This window comes from Sitophilus oryzae, unplaced genomic scaffold (assembly GCF_002938485.1).
Source record: "Sitophilus oryzae breed Bouriz unplaced genomic scaffold, Soryzae_2.0 scaffold_1430_pilon_pilon, whole genome shotgun sequence".
In the NCBI taxonomy this organism is placed as follows: Eukaryota; Metazoa; Arthropoda; class Insecta; order Coleoptera; family Curculionidae; genus Sitophilus; species Sitophilus oryzae.
The window spans coordinates 1,119,605-1,137,211 of NW_022146094.1; the positions used below are offsets into that span (position 1 = coordinate 1,119,605).

General features: G+C 30.8%; 1 protein-coding gene across 1 annotated transcript in view; it reads right to left on the minus strand.

Moving 5' to 3' along the window:
- Positions 1-14,098, minus strand: part of LOC115876268 (adhesion G protein-coupled receptor E3-like) — a 96,087-nt gene extending 81,989 nt beyond the window's left edge. Inside the window, exons 1-2 of the mRNA XM_030891978.1 lie at positions 13,951-14,098; positions 8,660-8,829 (exon numbers count right to left, since the gene is read on the minus strand). Coding sequence (XP_030747838.1) covers positions 8,660-8,820 — 161 coding nt within the window. The 5' untranslated portion in view covers positions 8,821-8,829; positions 13,951-14,098. The remainder of the gene's footprint in view (positions 1-8,659; positions 8,830-13,950) is intronic.
- Between the last annotated feature and the right edge of the window lie 3,509 nt (positions 14,099-17,607).

Sequence of the window (17,607 nt, forward strand, 5' to 3'; positions counted from 1 at the left end):
AATAATGAATTTATACCTTCCAATCCAAGAATCGTACTTCTTCAGCTAATGGTAAACTGCTGATGAACACATGCCATCGAGTTCGAAAGGACCCACCCCAGGAAAGTTTTTTCGTTATAATTCGGTTTTAATATATCCTTTTGGTGGTAATAATGTTATTTAATAATGAATTTTTACCCCCCAACTCAAGAATCATACTTCTTCAGCTAATGGTAAACTGCTGATGGACACATGCCATCGAGTTCGAAAGGACCCACTGCAGGAAAGTTTTCTCGTTCTAATTCGCTTTTAATATACTATTTTGGTGATAATAATGTTATTTAATAATAAATTTATACCTCCCAATTCAAGAATCGTACTTCTTCAGCTAATGGTAAACTGCTGATGGACACACGCCATCGAGTTCGAAAGGACCCACTCCAGGAAAGTTTTCTCGTTATAATTTGCTTTTAATATGTTCTTTTGATGATAATAATGCTATTCAATAATGAATTTATACCCCCCAACTCAAGAATCGTACTTCTTCAGCTAATGGTAAATTGCTGATGGACACATGCCATCGAGTTCGAAAGGACCCACTGCAGGAAAGTTTTCTCGTTATAATTGGGTTTTAATATATTCTTTTGGTCATAATAATGCTATTTAATAATGAATTTATACCCCCCAATCCAAGAATCGTACTTCTTCAGCTAATGGTAAACTGCTGATGGACACATGCCATCGAGTTCGAAAGGACCCACTCCAGGAAAGTTTTCTCGTTATAATTCACTTTTAATATATTCATTTGATGATAATAATGCTATTTAATAATGAATTTATACCCCCCAATCCAAGAATCGTACTTCTTCAGCTAATGGTAAACTGCTGATGGACACATGCCATCGAGTTCGAAAGGAGCCACTGCAGGAAAGTTTTCTCGTTATAATTGGGTTTTAATATATTCTTTTGGTCATAATAATGCTATTTAATAATGAATTTATACCCCCCAATCCAAGAATCGTACTTCTTCAGCTAATGGTAAACTGCTGATGGACACATGCCATCGAGTTCGAAAGGACCCACTCCAGGAAAGTTTTCTCGTTATAATTCACTTTTAATATATTCTTTTGATGATAATAATGTTATTTAATAATGAATTTATAGCTCCCAATCCAAGAATCGTACTTCTTCAGCTAATGGTAAACTGCCGATGGACACATGCCATCGAGTTCGAAAAGACCCACTCCAGGAAAGTTTTCTCGTTATAATTAACTTTTAATATATTCTTTTGATAATAATAATGCTATTTAATAATGAATTTTTACCCACCAACTCAAGAATCGTACTTCTTCAGCTAATGGTAAACTGCTGATGGACACATGCCATCGAGTTCGAAAGGACCCACTCCAGTAATGTTTTCTCGTTATAATTCACTTTTAATATATTCATTTGATGATAATAATGCTATTTAATAATGAATTTATACCCCCCAATCCAAGAATCGTACTTCTTCAGCTAATGGTAAACTGCTGATGGACACATGCCATCGAGTTCGAAAGGACCCACTCCAGGAAAGTTTTCTCGTTATAATTGGGTTTTAATATATTCTTTTGGTCATAATAATGCTATTTAATAATGAATTTATACCCCCCAATCCAAGAATCGTACTTCTTCAGCTAATGGTAAACTGCTGATGGACACATGCCATCGAGTTCGAAAGGACCCACTCCAGGAAAGTTTTCTCGTTATAATTCACTTTTAATATATTCATTTGATGATAATAATGCTATTTAATAATGAATTTATACCCCCCAATCCAAGAATCGTACTTCTTCAGCTAATGGTAAACTGCTGATGGACACATGCCATCGAGTTCGAAAGGACCCACTGCAGGAAAGTTTTCTCGTTATAATTGGGTTTTAATATATTCTTTTGGTCATAATAATGCTATTTAATAATGAATTTATACCCCCCAATCCAAGAATCGTACTTCTTCAGCTAATGGTAAACTGCTGATGGACACATGCCATCGAGTTCGAAAGGACCCACTGCAGGAAAGTTTTCTCGTTATAATTCGGTTTTAAAATATTCTTTTGGTGATAATAGTGTTATTTACTAATGAATTTATACCCCCCAATCCAAGAATCGTACTTCTTCAGCTAATGGTAAACTGCTGATGGACACATGCCATCGAGTTCGAAAGGACCCACTGCAGGAAAGTTTTCTCGTTATAATTCGGTTTTAATATATTTTTTTGGTGATAATAATGTTATTTAATAATGAATTTATAACCCCCAATCCAAGAATCGTACTTCTTCAGCTAATGGTAAACTGCTGATGGACACATGCCATCAAGTTCGAAATGACCCACTGCAGGAAAGTTTTCTCGTTATAATTCGGTTTTAATATATTCTTTTGGTGATAATAATGTTATTTAATAATGAATTTATAGCTCCCAATCCAAGAATCGTACTTCTTCAGCTAATGGTAAACTGCTGATGGACACATGCCATCGAGTTCGAAAGGACCCACTTCAGTAATGTTTTTTCGTTATAATTCGGTTTTAATATATTCTTTTGGTGATAATAATGTTATTTAATAATGAATTTATAGCTCCCAATCCAAGAATCGTACTTCTTCAGCTAATGGTAAACTGCCGATGGACACATGCCATCGAGTTCGAAAAGACCCACTCCAGGAAAGTTTTCTCGTTATAATTCACTTTTAATATATTCTTTTGATAATAATAATGCTATTTAATAATGAATTTATAGCTCTCAATCCAAGAATCGTACTTCTTCAGCTAATGGTAAACTGCCGATGGACACATGCCATCGAGTTCGAAAAGACCCACTCCAGGAAAGTTTTCTCGTTATAATTCACTTTTAATATATTCTTTTGATAATAATAATGCTATTTAATAATGAATTTTTACCCCCCAATCCAAGAATCGTACTTCTTCAGCTAATGGTAAACTGCTGATGGACACATGCCATCGAGTTCGAAAGGACCCACTGCAGGAAAGTTTTCTCGTTATAATTGGGTTTTAATATATCCTTTTGGTGGTAATAATGTTATTTAATAATGAATTTTTACCCCCAACTCAAGAATCATACTTCTTCAGCTAATGGTAAACTGCTGATGGACACATGCCATCGAGTTCGAAAGGACCCACTGCAGGAAAGTTTTCTCGTTATAATTCGGTTTTAATATATTTTTTTTGGTGATAATAATGTTATTTAAGAATGAATTTATAACCCCCAATCCAAGAATCGTACTTCTTCAGCTAATGGTAAACTGCTGATGGACACATGCCATCGAGTTCGAAAGGACCCACTGCAGGAAAGTTTTCTCGTTATAATTCGGTTTTAATATATTTTTTTGGTGATAATAATGTTATTTAATAATGAATTTATAACCCCCAATCCAAGAATCGTACTTCTTCAGCTAATGGTAAACTGCTGATGGACACATGCCATCGAGTTCGAAAGGACCCACTCCAGGAAAGTTTTCTCGTTATAATTTGGTTTTAATATATTCTTTTGGTCATAATAATGCTATTTAATAATGAATTTATACCCCCCAATCCAAGAATCGTACTTCTTCAGCTAATGGTAAACTGCTGATGGACACATGCCATCGAGTTCGAAAGGACCCACTCCAGGAAAGCTTTCTCGTTATAATTCGCTTTTAATATATTCTTTTGGAGATAATAATATTATTTAATAATTAATTTTTACCCCCCAATCCAAGAATCGTACTTCTTCAGCTAATGGTAAACTGCTGATGGACACATGCCATCGAGTTCGAAAGGACCCACTCCAGAAAAGTTTTCTCGTTATTATTTGCTTTTAATATATTCTTTTGATGATAATAATGCTATTCAATAATGAATTTATATCCCCCAACTCAAGAATCGTACTTCTTCAGCTAATGGTAAACTGCTGATGGACACATGCCATCGAGTTCGAAAGGACCCACTCCAGGAAAGTTTTCTCGTTATAATTCACTTTTAATATATTCATTTGATGATAATAATGCTATTTAATAATGAATTTATACCCCCCAACTTAAGAATCATACTTCTTCAGCTAATGGTAAACTGCTGATGGACACATGCCATCGAGTTCGAAAGGACCCACTGGATTGGGTCCTGGAGGAAAGTTTTCTCGTTTTAATTCGCTTTTAATATATTCTTTTGATGATAATCATGCTATTTAATAATGAATTTATACCCCCAACTCAAGAATCATACTTCTTCAGCTAATGGTAAACTGCTGATGGACACATGCCATCGAGTTCTAAAGCCAAATACCAAAATAATTTTTTAATATTATTTTGATAGAATTTTCAAGGAAAAGTTAGCTTTTTAGCAAAATTTGTTGACTCTACAAAGTATTAAAAGAAGTTATTAATATTTTCAGATGGAGATAGACATGACATGACTTAGAACCCCTACCTACTCTTTAACTAGTAATAAACTAACTGCACATAAAAAAGTGTAAAACTACAAATGATATTTATATATTCAAATCCATTACTCCATTAATTCTCTATTAATTCAAATTAAATTTTCAATATCTGATATCCAAACCTAATTCAAACCAAAATCAATATGCTCGCTATTGTTATATAATTAGATCTGCTGTTTGGAATGTATGTATATTCAATTTAGACAGACGCTGAGCAAGTGTTGCCGAAAACGATAAGTTTCCAGCCGTTGTATTATGCCGTGGAAATTAAGAAATTAGCTAGATTATGTTCATTTGCCTGGAATGAAGATAATTTAATTCTGAGAAATTGCAACTGTGTGTTAACGTTGCGAAAAGTTAATCTTGGAGAATATCCAGGGCCGTAATTTTAAGTTGTCTAGTTTGAGTGTATTTTTATGTAAATATTAGTAGTTTATTAGTACAGGAAGAGTATAACTCAGTACATAGCAGTTTTTATCTAAAATACTGTATAATCGAAAAAAAACGACGTCAAAGACGGCTGGGGAGTGACAATCGATGATAATTTTGGCAAGGTCATTATTTAGACGTCAATTCTAATATTCAAATTTAGTACATAGCAGTGCCACCAGAGATTTTCATCTAAAATACCTTATACTCAATAAATATTATACCTTCTTCTTTGTTTACCTTGTATAAAACAAGAAATGGGGTAACAATGTCTGGGTAACGTGGAATACATTACTTCAGAGTACGCATCTGTTGTCACATTCGAAACGTGCCCAGAAAGCTGGATTGTTTACATGCCCCGAAAACGTCAATATTTTACACCTCAAAAAGAACCCTGTGTATTTTGCAGTATATAAGCAGGAAAAATGTATTTTGCAGTAGTAAAAATGCAATAATAAAGACTAAAATTTGAGAAACTGCAAAATAGAGACATTTTATTAGAAATTTTAGTAAGAAAATGAAGATTAATAATTGGCTCTGTGATTGGTTTGGTTAGTTATCTATACTAATATATAAAATCCTTAAGTAACTGACATACTGATTAATCACGATCCTGCTCAAACCACTCAACGTAAGAAGCTCAATTTTGGCATACAGGTTGACTCTAGGGTGTAGAGGTTCGATAAGAAGGGATTTTTCGAAATTCCAGTTCCAAGAGGGTGAAACCACCCCTCAAATATTACAATATTTTTTATTTAAAAAACGGTCAACTTTCCGAAAAAACGCTTAAACACGTATATTTTATTTTGTTTTTTTACATATTTTAAGATTTTTTAAAAATTTATACAGGGTGTTTCGAAAAATCTGGTCATTGATTAATTACGATCCTGCTTAAAGCGCTTGACGTAAAAAGCTGATTTTTGGAAAACAGATTGACTTTAGGGCGTAGAGGTTCGATAAGAAGGGATTTTTCGAAACTCGAATTCTAAGGGGGTGAAACTATCCCACAAATATTAAAATATTTTTTATTTAAAAAATTCTTAAACACGTATATTTTATTTTGTTGTTTTACATATTTTAAGATTTTTTATAAATTTATACAGGGTGTTTCATAAAATATGACCATTGAGTAATCACGATTCTGCTTAAACTACTTGACGTTTAAAGCTGATTTTTGGCAAACGTATTGACTGTGGGGTGTAGAGGTTCGATAAGGAGGGGTTTCTGGAATCTCAAATTCCAAGAGGGTGAAAACGCCCCTCAAATATTACCATATTTTTTATTTAAAAAACGGTTAGTCTTTCTGGAAAACGCTTGGAGAAGCATAATTTTTTTGTTTTTTTTTACATATTTTGAAATTTTTTAAAAAATCATACAGGGTGTTTCAAAAAGTTGGGTAATTTCTTAACCACGATTCTCCTTAAACTTCTTGACGTAAAAAGTTATATAATAATATCGCCATATTGTTTTTTCTCATGCTGACATAAATGTGAAAAAATTTTATCCAGTTTATATGTTAATGGAAATTCTTGCATTGCTTTATCGTCACCATTACAAACGATTAATTCGATGCGAACGAAGTCGCCGGTACACGAGAGTATTATCCATAATAAAATAATATCATAAATATAAATAAACCAGTTTCAAAAGTTTCAGTCCAAAAACTAAACCCTCTTGTATATTTCTATTAAATCTCAATTTCTTATTGATTACTAAATTAATAATAGACTTTTCTAAAGTACTATAACCTCAACTTTACTAAAGAATCAATTTAAGAACAGAAAAGTGATAGAAAACTCCACTTCCAATTACACCAAAGCCATTATTCAAAAGTTTGCCATTCCGTTCTCAATAAACAGAAACTTTGAAATCTTGGTGAGATTTTAATACTCAGGTAGGAAACCTAATGCAACCAAAGTCTGTAGAGAGTATTATTCAACTTTATTAATTATAATTAGATCAATAATAAAGTTGGCGAGCCAGAATCTGATAGCGGAGACTCGATTCGACAGGATATTTATTACTTTGGGGATAAGGAAATGTCATGATCAAAGAAAAAACAACTTGTGATAATCAGTAATAACAGTAATAATAAGTCAAAGTTTCATCACTATTCATAAACCATCGAAGTTTTATTATCTGCTTATTTATTTTTGGTATTATTTGATTTATTTTCGAATAAGCTATTATAAGCTTTATTGATTGATCGAAAATTTGATTACCAAGGCGTTTAATAATGTTGCCATCGATAGCAATTTAAAGTTTTCACAAACTTTAAACTGTTACTGGTCAGCAATAATTTAATTATGTACACTATCAGAAATAAAAGCATTAATACCAGACGATCGAAAAAAAAATGGCGTCCAAGACGGCTGGGGAACGACAATCAATGATAATTTTGGCGAGGACAAACCCTAGACGTGTAGTTTAAACTACGAGAAAAAAAATATTTTTTTTTGGAAATAGATTTGTGTATCTGGAAACGTTTATGACCTCGTCAAATTTATTATCATCGATTATCATTACCCAGCCATCTTAGACGCCGTTTTTTTTCATACGGTATCTCAAAACTAATATTTTAATTTTAAAAATTGTATGGAGGCAACTATGTTTGTTACGTTGCAATAAATTGCATATTATAACTTCAATAAATTGCTATTTAGCACAAACATTAAGAATATAAGAGAAAAAAAACTTTATAAAATAGCATTTAAAATATTTCAAAGTACAGATATTTAACCTGAATTGAACCGAATGAATATTTATTGCAAAATTAACCTTCTTTGTACGAGAGAACAGTCCTTTATATGAAAATTTTGTTTGCCATGGTCCTATCAAATGCTTACCATACAAGACTTTTTTTTCGTAAATCTGCATATTAATTAAATTTTTCGTCTTCCTCTGTTCACAAAATCTAATATAAAATTATCCAAACATTAATTTTTTTGTTTTATTCATTTCGATCGTTATGGGTTAGCTTTAGAAAAGTAATTTATCGGTATTTTTTACATTGCCTTTGTTACAAAAACCTACTCAAATCTATGTTAAATTATACAGGATGTTACAATATTTTGTGGACACAGAACAACTACATATTTATGTAATCAAAGTAAGTTAATTAGACATAATTTTACCTACCTAATGCCGGGTTCAGACCAAGCAGACAAAACAACGACAAGACAGAAACATTCATGTTTTACGACAAAATTGCGACAAATCCAATACATTTCTTAAACATTTTTCACTATGAAAAAATGATTTATAAAAGAGAATAAGTATTCCACTGAAAAATTTGAAAATTTTAAATGCTTTTTTTAATCGTTCTCTTTTTTATTTATTTTAAATTCTCCAACCCCAAAATCGTTTATTCTGTGCTTGACTTTCATTCCCTAGAGTGTTGCCCTGACAGCCTAAATTTATGAACTTCCAGGATTTTTTTGGTCTCTCCTGTGTTTTATTTATTTTATTTGGATATAAATTGTATCAGCCGGCAACCACTCTGGTATAACCCAATAACTTCACTTAGATTTGTGGTCTAAAGTGGGTTGAAGAATTAAAAAAAAAATTGTTTTGAGAAGGTTTAATAAGTTTATGTTAAATCATTTCTTCTTATCCGAATGTTGCAATTTATAGAAACAAATAATAGTGTATTACAATAATATAATAATATTATTTGTAATAAATAATATAAAAACAAATAATAGCACATTGAATATTTTAAAAGAGTAATAATAAATCAAATTTTTTAGTCGTAAATGTTTAGGTTTACTGTGTCTTACCTGTAAGTGATGAAGGCAAAAACTAACGCCACCAAAGAGACACTGCTTCCTAACACTATAAGAAGGGATAGAACACTTTCTTCACTAATGTTTGTCTCTATCGATGAATGTGATATGTTTGGCGGAAACCCATGAAGCCGTGCTGTGTATAGTGTATCCATTATTATTCTCTGAAAGAAAGAATGCATTATAGTGTTAATAATGGTCTAGGTAAAGCTTTTAGCTCATTTATATGTCATATTTATTTCAAACCAATAATCATCGAGAATATTCGTATAATTTAGCAAAATTACTGTAAATCACTATAAATAATGTGTAAACAACAACAAGAAAACGTGTAAACAAAAACAGAGCACACGAATTGTTGGTTCAAAATTTCTTCTAACCTAACCTAAAACGTATTTATTGGTGTTAATGGCTGCATAATAACGGTGTGATAATTAGCCAACTAAATCACAACGACGATAAATTTTCCGGAACATTAGTTTTAGCCCACGCACATATGTAGTCACATACAGCGGGGCTTGTTGTGGCACAAAACGGATTATTTATGGTGATAATTCCCTTTTCGTTAAGCGTTAGTTAATTTCGCGGATAATTTTCCGGAACAGCGCCAAACCAGGTAAAACTCGAACCAGCCGTTCTATGTTCGTATGAATAATTTTCAGTTTGCGGGTGTGTAACGTATGTTCACCAAACCGCACGTTTAAATATATGGTAAAAAGTTTATTAAAAATAAATATAGTATTGAATATTCAATTTTTAAATTGGACTAGCAACAAGAAAGCGCTATTGCTTGTATTTGTTATCTGGAATGTAGAATGAAGAATGTTTAGGAGTTTTAGGAGTTATTGTGTGGCCCCCTTTCTTGAGTTATAACTCATCATACAGTCTCAAACTTTTGTTGGAAAAATTCCAATTTAGGTTAATAATAATAATTAGTTGGCTTTTATTGTAATATAAAAATTGTTCTTTATTTCTATAAAATGTTATATATGTCAAAAACATTACATTCTTGTCATATACTTCATAAAACTCACCTTTATTTTTCTCGCAGAATCCGAAAATCAATTAATATATTGGGTGTTCCGTTACAAAAAACACAACTTTGATATGTAACTTTTTTCACGGACACTCTGTAGAACTCCCTATATTTTTAAAAAGTGCTCTGAAATAACTTACATATGCTCACAAAATTTCATTTCAATACAAACTGTCTTCTTGGAGCCTCCGCGGATTGTTAGAGGCGCCTCCCTGTATTGTTATTATGCATAACATACTAATCTACGATACTGATTTTATAACCGTAATTTAAATTTTAATAGTTTGAAGGATTATTTATTTTTCCTTGTATATTAATAGCATTTTCTGCTGTGATTTATATTCGTATTATTCCCAGGCTTAATTCGTTACCTACTAATTTCCCGCAACCGAGAAATTATATTAGTTGCAACAAAGTTAGCGTGAATTACCGCAAGTAGTTTGCTAGGTAGTTAATTTGACGAGTTCAAGCCCCTGGAGTAAATCCAGCAGTTGTTGTACTTGATTTTTCTTTCCCAATTTTCTACCTGGTAGTTTAATACATTGCTGACTACATGCGCTTAAAATTTAAGCACTTTAAGCAGTTTGACTGAAAGTAAAGCATTTTAAGTTCTGGTCTCCTTTTAATATGGTGGATGGACCAAACTGTATTCAGTAAACTTCGGCAAGTAAAAAAGTTCGTATAAATGTATGTCCTAAAATGCTTAGTTTCGGGGTTACAGGGTGTAGAAATTTCATTTCTTTTTCGATTTTTTCCAAATAATTTTTCTAATAACGTCAATATTTGGATAAAAATTGTCTGAGAGTTTTCGGACAGGAGAAATTTGATTTTTATGTCAGTATGACTGATATTTGTAGGGGGTGTTTTAAAGAGTAATAACTTTTCGTCCCTACTCGTATAAAACTACTGAGTGAAAATATATACATCTCCGTGATTTTTACGTAAAAAATGTATCTTGGCAAAAATCGCCATGAGCAACCGTTCTCAAGATATTTGGAATCGAAATAAGGAAATAATAAAGAAATAAATAGTCGTTTATTTCCGACAGGTTGAAGCCCACTTACAGGAATTTCAAAACAATAGGTAATATATTACAGTTGCCATGTTAGCATCATCAGCAGATGATTATAAACTCAACATAATGGTTAGCGAAACGTGCGTCCAGTGTAAAAGTAAATGTGTTTCGGTGTATTGTGGTGATTTAGTGTTTTAATTTGCTGTGTAACACCAAAAGTTCTAACCCTCAACTGTAATCTTCGATGGCTTCACGGTCAACGGAACTGAATCTTTATCGTAAGTTTAGTACTAAGATTAGGTTATTAGTAGCAGATATTTGGTTTCTTAAATGATACAAAGCCAATTCAGTTTATCTTAGTTTTATTAAAGTTGATATTCCGAAAAGTAACGTTACTGATAAGGTAGAGAAAATTGCAAAACAAAAATGGCTTGATTTAGAAATCAAAATTTCCGTATAGTAAACAAAGTATGCTTGAAATTGAAGCCTACGGACTACAAAAAACTTACTTATAAGCTAACTAATAGTTTATAATCATCTGTTGATGATGCTAACATGGTTAGCGAAACGCGCGTCCAGTGTAAAAGTAAATGTGTTTTGGTGTATTGTGGTGATTTAGTGTTTTATTTTGAATATGAAATATATCTTAAAATAGTACAAATAAGAACAAAAAATAATACATAATTACAATAGGTATTAAATACTACACTAAAATAAAAAAATACAAAAAGAGAATATAAAAATTAATTAACTAACACAGACTAAACGGGATGACCAGCAATATCACAGAATTATTGACTGAAATGATAAATTTGGGAACTTTTTATTTTTTTAAATTAAACATAAATTTTTCTTCGAAAAAATTATGATAAAACAGTTTCTGTTAAACTTTTCGCACAAAACATTTCAAATTTATGATTTCAGTCTAGTAACTATTTAGTCAACATATTTAATTTATGTCAATGATGACCAGGTGTTGATAAATTAAGTTCTAAATATCTCAAGAACCATTACTAGTAGCGAATTCTACCTTTTTTCCGTAAGAAAAAATGTCGTAAATGTATATTTTTTAATCAGTAGTTTTATACAGGTACGAACGACAGTGTTTGATGTAAAATAAAGGACAAATACTTAATCTCCTTATTAAAATTAACATATCGGGCTTCATTTCGTCTTTATTCATGCCTGTCACGTCAGCAGAGCATTCCAGGTAAGTGAAAAGGCATTCGGGAGAGACCTTTATTTCCTTGGCTGGATGAAGAAGGAGGAATTGTAATTTTGTTTTAACATTTTCCTAGCGTAAGAGGGTTAATAGGAATTGCTAAAAGGATTTGATTATATTAATGTAATGGGCTGCAAATTTTAATAAAAATTCCTTACGAAATTTTGTTTCCAGATGATCGAGGATGGGCATAACTGACCATTAATTGTCCAATTCAGACTTCAGAAAAATCAAGAGCTGTATATTTATCTAAACATATTTTATATGAAACATGACAACATAAAATATAAAATTAATACATTGCATAAACTAATAATTATCGAGTCTAATCCAAGTTTTTTTTAAAACAAACAATTTGCCTCCCCATTTTGCAACCATTTTATTACGAAAAAAAACATTTCACAAAATATGAATAGGTACATTAAATTTATAATTAATATAACATAAAATAATACTTATTTTGATAAATCCATATTATAGAAAAAAACACTGTACATATTATTAAATATTAAATGAACACGTTCTGCTTTTATAGCCAGGAGCTTATTTATTTAGCGGAATTTTTGAAAAACAATTTCAAAATAATATTTTGTCTGGATGGAATTTAAATTATTGATTTACTAATTTATTAATAAAATCTATAGCTTTAACATGTTTGAAAACAAATTATGATAATGGATAGATTTTTGTTGATACATTAAAATTATTTTTCGTTAAATGCATTATTTGTTGTATTAATGCAATATTAATGTATAGTTATATGCAATTAGAATCAGTATAATTGAAACATTTCCACATCAGTAAACTAATTTTGAATAAAATTCTGATTAATATATTACCTTTGTAAGTTATGCGTTAATATACAGGATGCGTCTCAAAAGTGGCTCACCCCCTATAACTTTTTTATTTTTTCAGATAACAAAAAGAGATTTGGTATGGTAGTATATGAACTAAATTAGGATTGATTGATGTATTCAGTTGTCTTCGGTTACTTCCTGTTTCACCGGAAATTACTACGACTTTAGTTTTTTAAAGAGTACCCTCAGTATTTTTTACTTTATTCGTTAAAAAATGACACTCTGAATAGAATGGCATATCAATATGTCAACTTTTGACATTCTCGCCTAATAAAAATCGTATTTTAAATTTCAATCTATAGTGCCATGGGTTTGTTACAAACACTAATTTTTAATCAAGGACTCTTGAAAAAATGATTGTCCTGGTCGGTTAAAAGATACCCAAGTCGTATTTTTATCATATTTCAATTTTTTCAAATGTACAAGGGTGGCTCATTAACATATATGGAAAAAGCTTTTTTTACAAATAATTTGGTACCACACACACTTGGTATTTCGAGTCAAATTGTCGTTATGAACCGCATGTTACAATATCAAATAAATCGTATGCAAAAATGTTAAAAGTTGACATATGTTAATATGTCATTATATTCACAGTGTTATTTTCTATCGAATAAGGTAAAAATATAGTTGTAGTCATTTCCGGTGAAACAGGAAGTGACAAAATACAATTGAATATGTCAATCAATCCTAATTTATGTCACATACCAAATATCGTTTTATATCTAAAAAAATAAGAAACTTATAGGGGTGAGCCACTTTTAAGATGCACCCTGATACGTATTGATTAATTATGATTATATTTTAAAAATCATTCAGTAGTAACTGTGAATTGTCATTAATTTTGGTTTCATCCAATGTGTACATTAAAGGTAAGTAATAAAAGTACTTGTAGCTTTTTTCTAAATATTATGCACAATATATAATGCTATGATTACCTTTTTGCTTTTTTAATTTTTGATTTATAAATTATATTTTATACTTTATACTATCTATTAATAACTGAATCTAAAGAAATATTACACATATTGGTACAGGCTGTATAACTTCTAGAAAGGTATAGATAAGATTCAACATTTTGTTATTATCACATATTAAAATTTCTAAAAAACTTTTAGCCGAAATTTTTTTCATAATATATAATGACATGATTACCTTTTTTTAATCGCTTTTTAACTAAAACTTCTTCAAACAAAGTTTACAAAATATTTTCGAACTGTCTCTGGATAAACATACCACGAAGTACCGCAACACGTGGTCGGCACGTAATGCTTAGGTCGAACAGCGCTATGCTTCCAGCTATCGGTCGCGACGTCAACTGGAAAACGAAAATATTGGGGAAGACGCGTGTTTATAAAGCCGTGGGTAGACATGCGCCGATTTGGCGCCTCCTAATTGACGACCATTCATTAAAAACAGAAAGAAAGAAAGTTTTTCTTCCTCTCTAGCCTTGGTTTTAATTAATATTAAGAACTCTGTAATATATATTAGGACTTCGTATTTTTAGTATATTATTTTAAAGTCTATACTAATATATAAAATCCTTAAGTGACTGACATACTGATTAATCACGATCCTGCTCAAACCACTCAACGTAAGAAGCTCAATTTTGGCATACAGGTTGATTCTAGGATGTAGAGGTTCGATAAGAAGGGATTTTTGGAAATTCCAGTTCCAAGAGGGTGAAACCACCCCTCAAATATTACAATATTTTTTATTTAATAAACGGTCAAGTTTCCGAAAAAACTCTTAAACTTGAAGTTTATTTATTGATCAGTTATTGTGTTGCAATAATAAAAATAATACTACCTTATACAGAGTGTCTAAAAATTTATTTTAAATAATTATTAGCTTCAAACGGCAATAACTTCTTTAATTTAAATGGAATGCCCTGTATATTTTAGGAGAATCAGATGCACAATTAAATTGTCTATCAAATTGTATTATACCATTTTTTACCTATCCCTTCAAGTTTTCGTATAAAATGCATTTTCTTATAATTTAGACCTCATTTATCAATATATCAATGGAATATTGACATTTTAGATTGTTTTTAAAGCAACAAATGTACAAAATGTACAGACTAGTAATATTATCGTTTTTAGCAAAACGATAATATTACTAGCCCATTTGTATGCAAAAAGAAAACTATTTAAATCTTTATAAAAGAGTATACCATTAATTAAATATAACACCATTATTTGCGCCCATATACTAATTAATTACATACTTAATTGTGTTCGTTATTAAATTATTATAAATAAATGTGGATTTGAGTCAGAAATCAATATAATAATAAGTTATCAAATTAAAGTCTCTGTAGTTATAAATAAGCATTTATTAAAAAATGAAATATCATTTTTAAGGTGTTACTTTTTATCACACTGTCTAATGCCCATACAAAATTCAGTTTTTTAGTATTTGGAGCAATTATTATTAATCAAAGCAAACAGTCAGTTAATGTTGTTTGAATACTGGAATCATATTAACTGATCCTCTTTAACAAATATTTAAACAGTTTTTTTTTATTTTTTAATGAAATAACGAATTATATCGACAATATTAGTATCTGTACTCTTTAAAAATTTGATACATCTTTAAAAATAATCTAAAATGTCAATAGTCCATGGATATATTGATAAATAAGTTCTAAATTACAAGAAAATAAATTTTCTACGGAAACTTAAAGAGATAGGTAAAAAATGGTATAATATAATTTGATAGACAATTAAATTGTGCATCTGATTCTCGTAAAATATACAGGGTGTTCCATTTAAATTAAACAAGTTATTGCCGTTTGAAGCTAATAATTATTTAAAATAAATTTTTAGACACTCTGTATAAGGTAGTATTATTTTTATTATTGCAACACAATAACTGATCAGTAAATAAACTTCAGTAAATATTTAGTATTAAAAACTTTGATACCCTTGGAGAAATGAAGCCTTAAAATTTTTACTGCAATTTCACAAAATTGAAAATATTTCAAAAACGGTAAGGTTTAAATATAATAAATCTTAATCAAATTTACCTTTGTTTTAATTTTAGAAACTAAAAATGTAATAATATACAGGGTGTTCCATTTAAAAAAATACAACTTTGATATTTTATACTTATTTGGGACACTCTGTATCTTGTAAAATTATTTTTAAATTGTTCCTCTAATAGTCCTTCATCGAACCCAAAACTTACAATTTGTAAAAATCTCATCGTTTAGCTACAATACTCCGTGTCGTATGTGGTGAACAACCCTGTAGTATAATCTTTTATCTTTAATATCCTTCTTCATTTGTGTAAAAATACCTAGCCATTTTTACATAAAACGTTAAATGCCGAACGCTTATTCTGCTACTTTTTCGGACTAATGAAATTGACTCTTAAGATCGATAATATCAAATCTTTTGCAGAACAAAAAAACTAAAATGTTTAGGACGCTCAATCTTCCTGTTTATCAGCAATATCACTGAACCTTATATTCAACCCTAGAAATGTCCTAAAACGATAAAGCACTCGCTTAATTTAAAGAAAAGAACTGAAAAAAAAACAGAACGAAAAGAAAAACCCTTCAATAAAAAGACCAATCCACAAAAGCCACCTAACAAACCTTCCTAGTCCTTAAGGGTTTGCCATTTTTTCTGTTGTAGCTTTTCCTCCTTTGTTGTACCTCTCCAGATTCGACAACAGCCTCGAATATACGATGCTTTCGGTTTGTTCTAGCCGGGTTTTTTCGGTCCTCTGGACGGGAGAGACATTTCTGGAATATTGAATGAAGACCAGACGTATTTTGGTCACGTTTGGGCCAGCAAAACATATCTAATTAGCTGTGTGAAATAGACGAGTGTATGTGAATATTGTCGATGTGTTGTTTATTTAATTCTAATAGATTTTTAGTTAGGTTAGGTTCAAATAACATGCCTTTTTTTAATTGTTTTTTTTAAATTCGATAAAATTATGATAAAAAAAAACGGCGTCAAAGATGGTTGGGGATTGACAATCGATGATAATTTTGACGAGGTCAAGCCCTGGACATCATTTACTGGGCCCGTACTTTTTATTTTTGAATAGCGCTTACTGTCATTTGGCTTGCTGTTAGTGAGTATATATTTTTTTTTAAAATTATAACCATTGTTTAAATTTTACAATAATCAACCAGAGAGGAACAACTTTACAAACAAAAAACTAAACCGTGTTGCATTGTCGAGCGGGACATAGGAAATCCCATGTAAATTTTAATGGGGTCAGTTATTGGCTTCCCTAATTAGAGAATAATTCTATTTAGGGTTATTGAAGAGCACTAAAACCCACATTCAAAAGAATAACTTTAGATATTTTTGATTAGCCCGATTACAAGTTATCGCCGATTTCTTTTTAAATATTTCTCCTTTCTTATGGCCCTGTATTTACTTTTGAGCACCAGTCAAGGTAAAAGATAACTGTCAAATGAAGTTGTCATTTCAGAAATTTATCTATTTAGTGCTTTATTATTATTATTAAAAACTCATACCTACATCGAAAATATTAGCCGTGAATTACACTACCGAAAAAAAAGTATTGATGATTAAATGGTATTATCAAGGAAATCGTTACGGTGAAAGCACACATCGCTGCTATATAACTTTTGTTTCTTACATATATCTCTATTCACTGTTAAAATTTCGCGTCAATCGGTGCAGGTGTTCAGAATTCGGACCCTAAAACCCTCCCTTACTGGCCTATTAGCTTTAAATCAAATGTTTTTTGGTGTTTGGCGCGATCCTTAGCACTTTTCATCTCGCTAGCTCGTGTGTCACGGCCTTGAATTTTTACCCACAC